The sequence below is a fragment of the Trichosurus vulpecula genome, chromosome 4, assembly GCF_011100635.1.
Source record: "Trichosurus vulpecula isolate mTriVul1 chromosome 4, mTriVul1.pri, whole genome shotgun sequence".
Classification (NCBI taxonomy): Eukaryota; Metazoa; Chordata; class Mammalia; order Diprotodontia; family Phalangeridae; genus Trichosurus; species Trichosurus vulpecula.
Window position 1 is genome coordinate 49270192 of NC_050576.1, and position 17193 is coordinate 49287384.

Consider the following 17193-nt stretch of genomic DNA (forward strand, 5'->3'; position numbering starts at 1 on the left):
GACCATAGGGATCAAATTGCAAATGGGATGCCAACTGAAATTAAATCAATATATGAAACCTAGCCAGTATGTCAACAATTTTGTGCTCAAGAAGCTCTTCTTGGATAGGCCTTAGGAAAAAATAATGTAAATCATGTATTATTTGAGTGCTGTCTATACTGATCTCCCACAGTTTTCATAAACGTGGACAGTGTTCTTGCCTGTTATGATTAAAACATGCAGATTTCTTTTTCTTTTCGCTACCATTCTACACCAGAGTGTCTTTACAGTGACTATAGGTTGCAGGGAGATTTTGAAGGAAGTGGCCTGTATACCTTAAAGCATTTAAATGTGAATTATTATTTATATTCTTACAGGCAGTACTCAATTCCATCTAAGAGGCAGCAAAAAATCAAGTCGTTTAGTAAGTTTTCATGACATGCTCTGAATTGACTTAATGGGGTGGGGAGGGACAGCTTGCCAACTGAACAATCAAAACTGCTTCTTGCAAAACTTTTTTTTTTCCTTGTAGTTCTCTAATTTATTACTGACCCAATTTAACCCTGGTTAGCTTTAGAGAGCTGATAGAAAATAGTGTGACATTGTGATAGCTCCAGGCTATGAAAGAAAAAAGAAAAACAAAACACATTTTAAGAGAAGAGTAAAAATGTTTGACCATGTAATTATATGACCTTTGTTAACTATTAAAAAAAACACACAGCAGGAAATCTACAAATGAAACTGACATAGGAAAAAAATACTCATTGTTATGGGAAAAGGAAATTCCATTAAATCTAAACATGGACACTAAATATGCAATGATTCTTCATTTTCAGTTTTATGTCTAATTCTTCTGAGGCATTGATATAATTAACAACAGTTTCCCTTGTTATAAAATTAATTTCATCTTAATATTTAATATACTCATTTAAAATATTCCAGCATATATGAATGCCTACCAAGATATATCCACATGTAGATATATATAGATATATAGATATATATGCATATGTACCTATTTCACATTCTCTCACTTTCGGAATAAGTGTGTGTGCGTGTGCGTATGTGTGTGTGGAGGTGGGGCAGACCTTTTGTTTCAATGGTACAGTGAATTCTATGATGAAATTACCTCTAGTAGTACAGATGGGGAATTGCAATGCATTTTACAGTCTTAAAAAGTTGCACGGGACTCTGAGAGATTGGGGTTGGTCCAGTGTCAAACAGAGAGTGTGTGTCAACCTAAGTCTTCCTGACTCCCAACCAATTTGCTATATAATATGCCACATTGCCTCTCACCTTCTAAAACTCTTTTTAAATGCCTAAGGCAGATCTTGTACAGATAGAATCGGTTTCTAAGTTAGTGGAAGGACTAAAGAGAATCATTTAGTTTGAGAGGAATTCAGTCTAAATGCTCACAGGTTTAGTCAGGAAAAACCTTTATTGCTGAGATTCAATTATATAATTGTTGAACTTGTGAATGACATTTTTCCATCAGAGCAAAATCGCACCCACAGAGTGCTGAGACTTTAAAAGTTTGTTTTAAGAATTCCTCTTCTCCATTGCTGATAATTTTGTATTTAAGAACGACAATTACAGGCAGCCAAATGTAGAGTTTGCAACCCTTCATCTTTTTAGTATTGGTGCTGAGTCCAGTTTAAAAAAAAACAAAACCAAACCAACAAAAAACAAACAACAGTTATGTAAATGCAAGTGCATCTCATAATTTTTCCAAATAGAATTGATTTGAGTCATTTGTAGTGACAACTAGAAGAAAAATACACTTTAGTTTCTAGATACCATATAAGCAGCTGAAATCATGTCACTTACTGATATAGGAAAATTCATGAATGAGAGTAATATTCAAGGGCTTTTTCTAAAAAATGGGCCAGTGTGCTAATTAATGCCAATTATATGTGATATGTAATAATGCACATTAACTACTTGAAAAAATTCACATTTATTTACTGTCAAACAGGTGTTAAACTTTACATTGGATATTAGTGACGGGCTCATTATTAACAGGTTTACACAAAGGGATGAAAAGAAAAGCAGAATTTTGCTGAAACAATTTACATTTCATTAGAACTTTATCATAAAATAAATTAATTACTAAATATAGGCAGAAGGAATATGGAAGAGTAATATTTATGTTTTATTTTATTTTTTTAAAAAAAGGACAGGCACCTTTTGTTCACTAGAAAGTTTGTGAGAAGTGTCCAGTGCCCTCTCTGCCCCCTGTGCAAGAATGAACAGAGGGAATGACATACAATCTTTTTTTTCCTAGATTTCACCAAATTTGTGCAAGGCATGGCATAACTGGCTTCAAAGAGATTTCTCCCCATAAAATATGTTCTTTTGGCAATAAGAAATTTAAATGTAAGAATAAAGACTAACTTGTCAAAGCAGAACACTGTTTACAGTGGAAAATAAGTGAAAATGAGTAGAACTTGTCTTTTTTTTTTTAAACATACTACTATGACAAAGTGTAAGAAAAACATTTTATAACATATGTGCAACCAAGAGCTTTTCACAATATTTTCTCCAAACTCTTTAAAATTATTTTTAATGACAATTATATTTCAGTTGGACACAAATGTATTTCATTTTACCCTAGCAATAGAACAAAATATAATTTCTTTAGCCATTTTTTTTCTCATGAGAACAGTTCATTGTACAGTTGAGGAAATATATGAAATAAGGCCTGTGGCTTGATTGCTAGTGGTTAGACATGTTTTCAATCTTTGCCTTAATGGGAAAGATTTGCAGTGGACTGCACGCGAATGCAGAATCTCTCTCCTGCTTTTCCAAGTCTCGTCAGAAACGGTAAGGTACAGTAAATTTGTCCCACAGGATTTTAAAGCCTACGCCTTGTATATAATACAATGCAGGCCTACAAAAATGGTGCAGCCATATTTACAAAGTTAGTTCAGAGACTGCTGCAGTAAAATGGCTGGGGGAGATTTGATTCGCTTCTTTCTCAATTTCTATGAACTCAGCAGCAGAAGAAATCTTTAAAATACCTCGTTGGTATCTCTTTTCTTTGTAACAAATAATTCATTTTAGTATACTCTGTGTATATACAAAGTCTTTTTTTATTTTTTTTTGTATGTTATATAAAAATTCACAGAACTGCAAGGTCCAGTAATCTCTCTCTCACCGGAGAACCACAGGTCAACAGAGGTTGTCTCTTCAAGCAGACTGGAGGGAGGTGGACAGGGCCAAGTGAGTCTTTTTTTTCTTTTTTTTTTTGTTTTAAATACTTGCATGTGGCCCTTAGAATTTCTTTGCTATACTACTAAAGACTTGTTACTAATTGCATTTGTCCTTCCCTAACATCTCCTTCTGGGATACACCCTTCTTTGTTAATGGGAATGATGTAACCATCACTGTTTCCCCTGCTGATCTGGTAGTACATTTGAAGCTGATGGCCAGCTCCCAGGTTTGGCATGCTTTTATAGTAAATGTCCTCATTCTCGCTCCTCCTGGAGGGAGAGAGGTCTTCTTCCACATCGGGGCTGCTCTCTGGGTATGGAGAGTCTCTAAGGTTGGGCATGCTTGTGTAAAGAGAGTCTCTGTTGGGGGACTGTAGGTGGTCCTCCGTGTCCGCCGTCAGCTGCGAGACGTAGCTGTCAGTTCCCTCGGTCTTCACTTTCTTCTGTGGTTGGTACAGAAGGGAGTGAGTCCGCTGAGGAATGAGAGGGGCCTCGAGTTCCCGGTGGTGCAGCTCTAGTCCCGGGTTGTCACTATGCATTAAAGATGAGGCATCTGCCACGATAGCATCATCTTCGCTGCTGCTGCCTCCGATCACGGGCTTGGCAGGGAGCGTGCGCTCCAGGTTGTGATTCTTGCCGCTGCCTCGCAAGTTGTTGTGCACTAATTCCGAAATGATCATTTTCTCAAAAGCGGTATCATTCAGGCTGAGTCCACAATCTACAACTTGTACACTCTCACTGTAGTCCCCGTTACGCAGTGAGTAGCTGTTATTGAAGTTACCATTTAGCGGTAGAGTATCCATAGCACTTGTATCCCTGGCATTGTTCAGTGAATGTCCTGGAAGAGAAAAAGGAGATTCTGGGTTAACTGACAATGTCCCCCCTTCTTATGTGATGTCTCTCTTTTTTTTTTTTTGTACAAGACTTTTTTAATGTAGTTCAGGACAAAGTAATATTTGTAAGCCAATGCTTGAGATGTGGCAAGTTTTCCAGCATTTCCCATTGGAAGCCTACGTTGTACCCCTTATGTGATAGGAAAAAGGTGTTAAGGAATAATACTGATTTCTCAGGGAAGGTGGGGGTGGGGATGGAATGGAATCTTAGTTAATCAATTTCAGGGGAAACAACAGTTATTAAATTTCTGTGTCAATTCATTGATCCTTTACCAAGGAACTCTTCACTCCATGCCCTTGCATATGTAATGCAAAGCAATTCTTTTGTGACAGTTACGTTTTTAAGTACAACACCATGGTTTCTAAAAATAAAATTGACAGGATTTGTCCTAAACAACACTAAATCAAAAAGGAATAAGTCACATACAAAAAAACCAAAGGCAAATGTACAACATAAACCCACATAACTTGCAAGCAACTACTTTAAACGATGTTTCTAACATTTCCTTTTTTTTTTTTTTTCTGGAGATGAGATAAAGGAAAGAATGAAAAAAATGGACAAATACAAAGAATTCATGTTAAACAAGGACAGCCATCTCTCACACTAATGGGACCAGGGCCCACAAGCACCATCCAACAACACGATAGACAACAGGTGGAATGACTCACTTTGGACAACTCACATCATGTCTGTCTGCTCAGGCTATCTGGCCTAAGAGTAGCTGATATATAAAAGAAAGTAAAATGATTTATTGTAACATGATGAAGAATTTCTAAGCTTCTCAGCAACTTAGTCAGAGCAAGGGTTCAGCAAATTAAATTACCAGCAATAGCAGCCTTTTTTTTTTTTTATTTCCACTTAATGTAATTTTTTTTTTTTTTGGCACTAATATTCTCTCTACCAGTAATGGCCTCAGGCTTCTAAAGGTCAAAGTTTGCCTGCAACCCTGCAGTCCGCATCAGTCACAGTGACAGCACTGAATGAGCCAGCACAAGGCAATTAAGAGTAAGGCCCACAGATACCATGGGCATGGAGGTCAGATGCAGAAATGTTAGGAATTTCTGTAAGTATGGGTCACCGAAATTAAACCAAAGAATAAATATCAGCTGTGGAATGGGAAAAGGGTGTCAGCCTTGGCTAACTTTAGCTTCTGAAAGAATGACAAATTGGGTAAGTTTGCTGAAGATATGAAAAAAAGGTTTAAGAAGGAAAAAGAAAAAATTATGGTAACATGCTCTCATTGGATAAGAGTTTTATTTTCTCTACAGACACATAAACATGTAAACTACAACGTCACAGTGCTTCCCAGGCAAAGAAACAAAAAAAAATTTTTTTTGGGGGGGGGGGGGGCGGACAAACTAAAAGGTCTGCACCATGGAACCTAGGTTATTATTAGGTCAATTCCTAGAAAAATCACTTGGCTACATATATGTCTGGAAAAAAAAATGAAGTGATGTTATTGGAATGAAACTGACCACTGTGAGAGGCTGCTGCATTATATGCAAGGCTTGGAGGAGTATAAGAAATATCTTTAATTGATAAAAAAAAAATAGGTAATTTTCTTTTTTTTTGCCCTCTTTCTACCCTTAAAGCTGCAGATTATCCTAGAAAACTCAATATTTCTTTAATCAAAAGGATCTTTCCATTGTTGTTAAGAGAAGACCAGGGGGACAAAAGGGATTAAGTTTCTCATGGTCTTAAAATGATTGGAATACTGCTGGACTAATGTTAACATTAGGAAAATTTGCAAATAATTCTATATAATTGCATGATCCACATATAATAAATCAAACAAGATGAGAGCAAAACCTGCCCATTTTTAGTTCTGATTAGATTTTCATAGTTCTGAAATTTCACATATCCTTTAAATTAATTTTTCCTATAAGATTTACCAATACCAAAACATGTGGCATTCAAAAGTGATAAGTGACACATGGACCACACGCTAGTATTCACATCCTCTAGGGAGGCCTTTTCTTTTCATATTTTTTTCTTTTCATTTTTGCTAAGTAGATACACTATTAAGCTGGATCATACAAGAGGTGTTTTCTATGATATACTGCAGATTTAAGCACATTTTGACTGGTTTTGAAGAGGCAACATTTTCTGCCCGAGTTCAGGTAATTCACTTGAAGTCTTTTCCATAGCCTGTAGCAAGATTACTGTGGGAATGTAGAAATGATAAGTAAATTATTAAGCATTTTTTTTGCTTGGCGGTACTTCAGTTTTAAGCAGCAAATTATTTCAGCATTGAATATCCTCAATTATCATCAGCATTTGCTACAGACCTTTTATTATCAAGAAAAAGGCAGTACAGTACAGTAGTACTGTTTGAATTTGGGATCATTTTTAGTTGCAAATTGTGAACCACTTGCCCGCTGAGTCTACTTCATGACTGCTAGTAATGTTTTAATTGTGCCCATTAAAAATCATGCTGAAAAAATTTACATTTGATAGGCAAAGTTAAGTTTTACTCCCATACTTGTCTCTCTGTAGGTTGCTAGAGGAAAGCGTAAGGAAAAGTAAGAAAACAAGAGAATGAAAATAGAAACTGCAGTTAAGTTAAAAAAGCGACTTGAAAGAAAAACGGAAACAAAGTTTTGTGTTTTCTACATCTGCAAATATTAAGCTTGAATCATCATACTAGTGGCAATTATATTTTAACTTTCAACAAAACCCTGACTAAACAGATACATTAAAGTTATGGCTTATTCTGCAAGTTAGAAAAAAGCAATTACTGGAAAATACATACAGTAATAATAGAAAGTGAGTTAGTGACAACCCCACCCCCTCCACCCCGAGTACATCTAAACTGTTCTAATATTAACTTTCAGCAAAAAATCAAAAAAGTTTTCCTAAGGAAAACAACAATAACATAAACATCAACAAAACAGCAACAACAAAACTAACATAAAGCTGCACTATACTATAGTTTGTTTATCCTCAATGCCCGATGTGGTTTCCCACACCTTGGCATCCAAATTGCCTTTATCATCTACTCAGCTCCATAAGCAGATTTTTCTCAGCAAGCTTTAGAGTCAACTGAACCTTATATTACATAGACATGATACCTCTAAGTGATATATATCTTGAAGATGGGCTCTCGGACCATGTGATGTCAGTCCTGTAATAGTATATTAAGATTTATGCCACCTGCGTTAAAAACATGGATAAGGATTGGTAAATATTCCTATGACTCAGGCATTACTATAATATAGTGCAGTTTTAGAAGCCTGGCACAGGCAATACCATAATGTTTCTCAAGACTGAAAAATTCAGAATGCATTCTAAGGATATGAAAACTTGAGTTTCTATCTCAGAAAAGGGGAAAAAAAAGCAAGAAAGGAAGTTTTTGTTTAGGAGCAAAAAAAACAAAACAAAACTAGTTCTATTCAGTAAGTATAAGCACACCTGGTGAGTTAAATACAGGAGCAGAAGGGGCATTACATACAACTGTTTCAGCGAGCAATGTGTTATAGGGATTGTTAGTGCCGTGGGGTCGAAGAAGAGGGTTTGTTAGTAGGTAATTGCCAGTCATCCCTAAAGCAAAGAAACAGAAAAAAAAAAAACCATCAGTTCTCTTATTTTGGCCAGACAGCTTCATTAAAGCATCTTTCTGTATTGATAAATAACAACCATTATTTATTTATATAGCGCTTTGAAGTTGGCAAAGCGCTTCACACACATTAGCTCATTTAATAACCCCGGGGTAGGTTCTAGAGGCTTTTGGGAACTCGTTTAACAGCTGAAGAAACAGACCTGAAGTAGTTTTAAGTGACTTGCTTTTGGTCAAAAATTGAGGAAGTGTAAGAAGTGGGTCTTGAACCCAGGCCCGGCCTCACTAACTCCAAGTGTGGTGTATATACTGCATGGCATCTCTGTGGGTTAAGTTGTCAAATGACATTCTTAAGTGACTTCCTGATTGTATTTGAACTAGTAATCTGAAGGAGAAAAGGAGAGGGTCGCTTTGTTGGCAATCCACAGGTGCTTTCTAAATCCCCAAAGTAAACACCTGCGAAAAATGACATTTACTAATTTATACAAAGCCCCAGATAAACAAGAGTGGTAACTGAATGCAGAGGGATCAGCGCCGTGTTTCAAGATGTTACTGCTTCATATTAAAAACTTTAACCACTGAGGGCCCTGAATGGGGAATTTCAAACTTTATGAATTTACAGGTGTGGGGTTTATCCCTTATGGAAACATCTGTGTTAATACAAACTCAGGCAAAAGGGAAGAGGAAAACCAACTTTTACCAACAAGAAGAGGTACGAACATACTCTGCAAAAAGCTTCTCTCTTAGTATAAGCCCAAGCACACATGCAGAGAAACAAACCTCAATGCTTCTATTTGGATGGATTAGACCATTCCCACATATGCACTAGGAGGCTCATGCTGACATTTTTTCCAAAATAAATATGTGAATACCTCGTTCCCTTTAAGATAGCTACTTTGACTGATTAAACATTAACAAGCATAATAAACATATATCCTACTCATTTTAACTCACCATTTACAAACCTTCCAGTACTTTCTGACATATGATTTTAACATGGCTAGTTTAGTTTAAAACCACAGCCGACCTCCAGTTGGCCTTAGTTCACAAGGTATGCCTAACCTTCCACCCTCCCCTTGTCCCTCTCCCCCAAAGATTAATGGAAAGACTTGACAAAATAGTGACAAAAATCATACTCATGCCCCTTCTTGAATACATTAGTTCGGGCACCTCATTGAGATAAAATACAACTTAGTTGTTTTCCAATGCACTGTATTGCAGCAAAATTGGTATTACCTGGATATTTTACACATCCAAAGAGAGTGAAAATGTCACCTGAATTTTCATGCTAAATATAAATTTATTAGGCTTTCATTCAGGCAAAAGCAAAAAAGATATTATATTTTAAATATTTATGCTTTTATCCTACTGGAGTTATTTTATTCTAGATAGGAGAAATGTTTAGAGTTCAGTAGAGAATTCCTTTATTGACAGATTATGCTAATCTTATTTGATAGTGGCTTAATTTAAGTAACAATTAGATTGATTTATGCCATAATTTCCTAAAGTTGCAATCTAGACGAATGCAGAAATACCAACTCAAACAGAAAAAAAAAATAGTTTCATGTACTGTCTCATGTATTTTAATTTTATTCCATATCAGGCAGGATTTACTGCAGCTCTGTTGTTAACATTTAAGTTTTGGTTTTTGAAAGAAATGTTCAAATAGTAAGTACTTCACTAATTAGAATTGTCATTGTAAAAGTTGACATTGTTTAGTGGGAATAGTAATTATGTTAATTACATCAATATTTTAGAAGGAAAACTTTTATAAATGTCTCTTGGTTAGAGAGGATGTCAATTTGATTTCACTGGGAAAACGTCATTTGAACTTAGGTTCTCAATGATTTGTTTCAGCATTGGTCTCATTAATGTTTTTAACAGTCTGGAATTATGCTCTTGCTTTTGATTTAAATTACTGATGGAGGTTATTTAAATGTGCTTTCCATGAAATGAACCTCAAGGATTGAGACAAGTTGACCGAACAGGATTTTTACATCTTATACAACATGAAAATGGCTTTCTTAAGAGAAAAAAAAAATATTGTTTACAAGTTTCCTCCAAGACAAGATTCTTTTAAACCAACAAATACTACAAAATTTCACTATTCTCAAATTGAAACCGTTCCTAGTAACTGACCTTGATTAAGCGTTGAAGTGCTATTGATGTCACCTGAGATAAAGGAAGATTCTGACTGTTTTCTCACAGTGTCATTCCACATCCTTCTTATACGACTCTGTTGATGGAAAGCAAGAAGACACAGATATTATATTTTAAGTTCCATGCAGATTGTTTGCTTGAGCGCAGCCCCACTAGGAACACACACTGGTTGTTCCCTCATCCTGATCCTTTGGGGGTTATCTGTTGCCACTGTTAAACATCTATGTTGCTTCTGAGTTCAAATTTAAGAAAGTATATGCTTGTACATTGTGAGAAACTCAAGCTACTGATTTCCAAATGGATAAAAGACACTTCAATTTCTTTGTCATAACCTATTGTCACAATAATAGGAAATTGGTGTTTGTATAAGGAAAAAATTTTAAAAAGAAAACCTTAAAGGAATATTTAAAATGCACATAACAACCAAAACGTAAGGGAAAAAAAAACACCAAGTATTTGCCATCTAGATCATTATAATGAGAAGACAATTAGTGCATCTGAACAGAACATGTCTCAGTAGGCTTTCTATAAATAAGGTTAATTAAAAGATGCTGTCAAACTCTTTGTTACCTGTGTGCCAGAGGAGTATCGGGCGCTAGTTCTCGTGGTTGATGCCTTCACTGAACTGTGGGGACTCTCAGTCGGTAACCCACCACAGCAATAAGAATGTCGAAAGCATTTGCCATACTCCTTGCGTACCTGCAGTTGAATAAAATGGTACAATTGATCTAAGAGTCAGTCAGTCAATAAACATTTACTAAATATTTACTATGTGTCAGGCACTGGGATAAATGCTAGGGATAAAAGTAAATGAAAAACAAAGCAAAACAAAACACAAAACAGTCCCTGCCCTCAAGGAGATAACATTCTAATTGGGGAGATAACATGCAAAAAACTAGATATATACAAGATAGAGTTGATTTTTTAAAGAGTCCCTTTCCTCAAAGAGTTTATATCATAATGGGAAAGACAATAGATATATTTAATATATACTTAAATATAAAATACATTTAATTTTCTACAAGATGATAAGCTTATAGAAAACCACTTTAGGAAAATAGACATCTATTAAGCAAATTAACTACATTTGACATGCTAATGCAGCCTCAATACCAGTCAACCTAACAAACAGTCAACAGCTCCACTCACTAATATAATTATTATTGTCTTTAAAAAAAATTTCTTTGCAAAAGTTGACCTTACTGTCAAGTTTACCTAACTATTTGCTATTTTTACATGCTAAGAAAACTTCTCTCTAGGATGAATGAAATTCAAACTTAGGGTTTCCCTTTTCAGGTAGCCAGCAATTCAGTCATTTAAAGTTTCACAATCTTTAGATTCCCCCACTTCAGGTCAACAAATAAATCTCTTTGCTCTAGGGCTTATGCATTTGCAGAGTTTTTCAGGTAATCTCCTCTTTTTAATGATGAAACTACTCTGGAAAGAATAAAGAGGGCACATGCTTTGGTAAATTTGCATTCATTTGATTGGAATGCTTTCTTCATTTTTTGACACTACCAGCTTTAACATTTAGTGAAGAAATGTGGAGATGATTCTCCTCATTAGCACACAACAACAAAAAAATCTATTAAAGCAATATATATATACATGCTAAAGGGGGTTACCATATAATCTCTCTCTTTCTCTAAAGCCCTGATGAATGAACTGATCAGAAAGTCATTAGACTGCACAGTGAAGTTTATTAAGAAAAGTCTATAATCACTAGTGATTTAAATGGCCACGCCTGGAACTGTGGGACATGAATTTAAAGAGAGATCACTGTCAAAACAGCACCTGAATGTATATGGTATGGTAACTCAGAACCAGTTTTGGGGAGTCAAGTATTTCAGTGCTAAACAAGAGTATGACTTCCAAGCAAAGGACACAGAAAGTTCTTAATAGTTGTTTCTTTGAATGATGGAACAAAGGAGGCAAATGACATAAGTTAACAAGATATAAAAAACAAAACAAAACAAACAAACAAAAAAACCCACCACTCCTTTTTTTTTTTCCCACAAGGCTATGTTCATTTAACAGTCCTAAACTTTTAACATTGTCACTTAAAACCTCACAGAGAATTATTATTAAATTAATGGTCTCTTGTCTTTTTTTCCTTAGTTACATTTAATTATACTTATTACCAATAGTAATAAGGTTTGATTTCAAGTCATCGAAGCAATAAGATCTATGGGTCTCAGAGTCACTTTATAGCAGATTCATAAGAAACCATCTTTGTAGGAGTGTTGAAATAGAAAGCAAAAGACTTAGGGGTAAATTTCCTAATAGATTGCAGAAATAATATTCTAAAAACATGCTATGCATTGATAAGTTTTGTTCATAAACCTCTCACATTTTTCTTTGAAAATGATATAAAGCATTGTATCAACAAAGCTTTGGTACCATGCTTATACCAAAGAAGAGCAAAAGAAGGTTCCCATGACCCAGAAATGAAGTTTCCTGTCAGGTCTTGCACTATGTATATGAACAGAAGAGTTCTGGCACAAATGAAGAGTGTGGCTACAACAAGATATGCCACATACTTCGATCTCTCAATTATTAGAGAAAGCTCCTAAAATCCAAAGTTAATTATGCCAAGGCTAAACTTGTAGAAAACGTAAAAGCTTAGTTTTGTGTTATTTTATCATCTAGGATACCTCAAGAAGAATTTCTAAGCATTAATAGGTATTAACTGCTCTATAACCAGGACAATAGCAACCACAATGGTATTTTCCCCAAATAACAACCTCCAGGGTTGGTTTTGCCTAATGCCTATATTGTTGCGAATGTACATTATCTGTCAGCATTGCACATTCCACTGTCATTAGCTCTAAATTATAGCTTGTTCAAAACTGATGGAAGTAACAACACTATCATCTTGTCAGGACTGAAAACATAATAGTTTTCACTTTCACAATTCTATTTCTCTGTTCAATTTAGTGACCAACTAGTAATAACAGAATAAAAAGACTGCATTAGTTATGCAGACAGGGACAGGGTGATAGCCAGGGACAGACAGGAAAACTTTCAACCTTAAATAACAGCTTGGCTATTCTTATAGGTTTACATCTCCTCGCCATATACAGATTAAGGTTTTTCATCCTTGACGAATTTTTGAATCATTTTTGCTGACTCCACTTAACATGAAATCAGCACAAGGAAGATGTAAAGAAGTGAGGTACCATTGGATTTCTGGGCCTTTACAAGCAGTCTGGAGATACCACGAACTAATGACTTGATTTCCATAGCTGGTGCTTTTAAACTGGTGGTGTCTTTCAGGGTGTTCCCTTCTTTCTTGGCTTTCTCTTCTGGCTCTCTGAATTACCCTCCTCTACCACACTATAGTGTTTCCCATCGAGGAAGGGTTTTTGACCTTTGTTCTGTCCTGGACCCTCTGACAAGCTAGTAAAGTCCTCAGAAGCTTTCTTAGAATGTCTTTAAACACACAGAATCCATGAGTTTTCAATGAAAACCTATTATATTGAAATAGTCAACAAAATATTGAAACTAAACAAGTTTATTTCCTTCAGGTTAACACTTGCCTTCAACATTTCTTGGTTCATAAGGTTATTTTACATGTAAAGACACCTAAATTTCCCAAATATTCATGTACTTTTAATAATACTAAAATGTGAGGAAAATATTTTAGTTCACAAATGTTACTGTACTCTAATTTAAATTTTATCTCACGTATCTACTCCTTCCCTCCCATAATGTAGGCCATCTAAGAAAAGCCCTCTTGCATTTTTCCATTACTTACTTTCTTCTGAAGGGCACAATGAAAGATGAAAATGAACACTCCCTGGAAGGCATTAAATACGGTGAAGAGATAAGCCATCACAACGGTTTCCTCATTGATGAAAAGCAGCCCAAAGGACCAGGTGAGGCCAAGAAGACACAGAAGGGCAAAAGCACCAAGGACCCAGGACCTGAAAGAAGAGAATGGATTTTTTTTTTCAAACAGGTCTGGCAGCAAACACCTGGGTGAACATATGAATATTTACATTAATTTCAGTAGTTGCAGTTGACTTTTTCTATGTTCACATTCAAATTCAACAAGTCTTTGGCTTTAACCTTTCAGTGATTAAGAACTTCAGCCTCCCGTGAGAGCCGCATCAGCAGTTTTGGCTTTTTCATAATTTCCAGAATGAACAAGATGTCAAAAGTATTTTAAACACAAAGGTGTAAAACAACCCCCAAATGACCTAATTGGTTTTGTTTTGTTTTTTTTAAATACAACTTTAGTAAAAGGAAATGGAGAATTCTTTGATTTCACTTATCCCTGTGTGGTTTCTCTGTGGTGCTTTCAGAGGACACTGAATAATGTAACACGGACAGAGAGAGGTTATATGGCAGATAAAGGCCTAGCATCTAAACTGGGGGCTCTGATCCCCTAAGCTCAGGTGAACCTAGAGTTTAGATCTATAGCATGAGGAAGCCTGGCTGAAATGTGACCAAAAGAAAAAAATGAGTACGACCACAAAATAAAATATTTTAGAGAGATTTCATCATGAATAGTTTAAGGAGAAAGGAATTATAGAGAACAGGGCGGAATGAGGGGAATTTTAAGTCAGTGCATTCCATTGCTAACTAATGATCTTACTTGATAAATGGCTTATTATCTTCATAGCTAGAAAGCATTATAAGCAGAAAAGAGAAACAAAATTATTAGACAGAATTGAAATAGAAATTAATAAGAAAGCATTTATATATTTATATAAATCAGTCAAATTAAGAAATTCAAAATGCAGAGGCAAGCAGTTTAAAAAAATAAAGGCATATAATAGTTAAAAAATACTATAGCAAATTAGATTATTTCCAAACTAATTATTAAATTAAGGGTAATTCATGATATTGACCGAGTTTGCAAAAATATAATTCATGCCATAAATTTGTTAATGTAGGGGTCTACCTTACCCAGGTAAGTCCGTATTATAGTAGCCATCACAAACACGGTAATTACTGGTGTGGATGAGAAGACAGAAAGAGGAAAAGGAAGAAAAGAGAGAGAGATGCTAAAGATTAGCTCTCTCTCTTACCATGCAACATGCAATGAAGCTGATACTAACCTATCTGAGACATCTAAGTTTTAAATGTTACCCTTACTATAGATCTGCCATTTAAAAAAAAAAAGCATCTTTTAAAAAAGGAGTCTTTTCCATAAGCCTGATATTCAACTTGAATTATACCTTCACAGACTTTAAATAAAAAAGCCTCCCATTCGAAATAATATTCTTCAAATGCTTCTTTAAGATGATTTAATGAAGCAACAGCTATCAATTTCTTGTTAATTACATAATACTGTTCCCCCCTTTCTCTTTGAGAGGGATATTGCTGTTTTTTTTAATTCAGCATTGAGATAAAGTAAACATTTGTTTAATTAGCATGAAAACAACAGATAATCTTCAAGTTAACAATAGTAATAGAGTCAATTCTCTTAGGAGAACAGGATTAGGAGGGGAAACTGCTTAGAATCCTTAAATCAAAAAGTCATTTAACAAAACAAACTCTACATAATCATATCAGCCATGCAAACAGGAACATCATTTTGAACTGCATTTTAAATGCAAATGAAATTACCACAGTGCTATGGAATTTCCATGGAGCCACTGAAAAAAAAATTTTTTCCCCCTCTTGGCTCTAGCTCAAGGTAGGGAATTATTATCTAATTTTGACCAATGCCTGTGACAGGGCAACAGTATAACCCAAGCAGACCCATAAAGTTGGAGTCTTATTCATATCTATTATTTTTAGGAGACAACGTTCCATGTTCCTAGTGCTGGATCACTTCCTCCAGTCATCATGAGTTTATCATTTGTATTCCAACTTAAACACAGAACACTTACTTAATGTTTTCCAACCTGCTAGAGTCGGGTTTCAAAGTGTTCGAGTGCTTCACCATTTTGCACAGAGTGATCACCAAGAAGATAAGATTCAGCTGTCAAAACAGATAAGAATGAAATTAAGTTTATTCCATATTGAGGGGCTGAATAAGGAAGATCTGGCAGATAGATTTCAGGGGTCCGATGAAGCAAAGCAAGCGCAGAGATCAAATATACCACATATACTTAGGACACGATTGGTTCAATTTTTCAGCACTTGTACTGTGATGAATCTGTGTGTACTACAACAAATGGACTGTACATGTCAATTAATTAACAAGCTTATTAAGACCCTATCATGATACAAAGACAAAAAAAAACCCTCAAAAAACTACCCTTAATGAGCTTATTATCCGATCCCAAGTGCAACAGTCCACTATATACGTGTGTATATAATCAGATACACATATATACAAATATACACATATATGTAAATACGTGCACACATTGAATAAGCCAGATGGTCATGTAATCCAGCATACGTACATTTATATATGTAATATAGTAATGTATTACATATTGTAGCATATAATTTCATATATTGTTTCAATTCAACAAATATTCATTAAGCCACTGACCACCTACTTTGTCAGAATGCTATTCTTAACACCAAGAAAAATAAAAGTCTATCAAAAGAAGAACACTGAGAATAATTCAACAAACCAATCTAGTTTATTATGCACCTACAGCAGTGCCAAGTATTATGTTAGGACCTGATTCAAAGAAAAACTGAACTGGTCTTTGTCCCAAAGACATGTTCATTCAATTATGTTTACATGTACACATATAATACAAACTATACAACAAAGACACACAAGGTAATTAATTAGGAGCAGGGAAACTAGTTGCTGGACAAGTCAGGCAAGGCTTCAAAATGGAAAGTGGCATTTGGGTTGAACTTTGAATGGAGCTAGGGATTCTTAGAGGTGAATAAGGGCAAGGTAAGAGTCTGGACAGAGAAATGATGGTACATCTTTTTTTTTCTTTTCTTTTAGAAAAAAGTACTTTGTAAACCTTAAAAAGATCTACATAGCACTTTAATGTTTACCAAGTGGTATTATGCTAAGAATGACTATGAAAGATGGGTGATGCAAATATTATTCACCATTTTATAAAGAAAATGAGAAGTTGGGTGACTTTAGGTCTTGCTGGTTGGTCCTACTAAAAACTCGTACAAGACAGCAAAAAGATATTTTCAATTGATAAACGATTCCTCTTACCCAGGAAAGGAAGACTTCGATTCTCAAATGAAACCCTAAACATAATTCTCACACACACACACACACACACACACACACACACACACACACACACACACACACGACCACCTGGGAAAGGTGAAAGGTTGAGGACTCGGATCCTGTGAATTGCCATTATGAAAATGAAAATGCAATCCATCAATGAAGATCAGCAACTCTTCTTTAACTTACAGCAGGGCTGTCCAACCATTTTTATTGAAACAATAGACAACGTATTTTCATTTGCCATTTTAGTGAGAGCTCTGCTTCCTTTA

The 17193-nt window shown here is 35.3% G+C and overlaps 1 protein-coding gene across 10 annotated transcripts in view; it reads right to left on the reverse strand.

The window, feature by feature from the left end:
* Window positions 1-1398: 1398 nt before the first annotated feature.
* ADGRL2 (adhesion G protein-coupled receptor L2) overlaps window positions 1399-17193 on the reverse strand; it is a 228451-nt gene continuing 212656 nt past the window's right edge. For 6 of the 10 annotated variants that reach the window (XM_036757027.1, XM_036757025.1, XM_036757028.1 and 3 more), the window contains 5 exons: window positions 15645-15736; window positions 13559-13727; window positions 10372-10500; window positions 9781-9877; window positions 1399-4029 (listed from right to left, as the gene is read on the reverse strand). In XM_036757027.1, coding sequence (XP_036612922.1) covers window positions 3275-4029; window positions 9781-9877; window positions 10372-10500; window positions 13559-13727; window positions 15645-15736 — 1242 coding nt within the window. In that variant the 3' untranslated portion in view covers window positions 1399-3274. Of the gene's footprint in view, window positions 4030-4649; window positions 4807-7156; window positions 7239-7496; window positions 7626-9780; window positions 9878-10371; window positions 10501-13558; window positions 13728-15644; window positions 15737-17193 lie in introns of those variants that run through there. The other 4 variants (XM_036757031.1, XM_036757029.1, XM_036757032.1 and 1 more) reach the window with 3 other exon arrangements.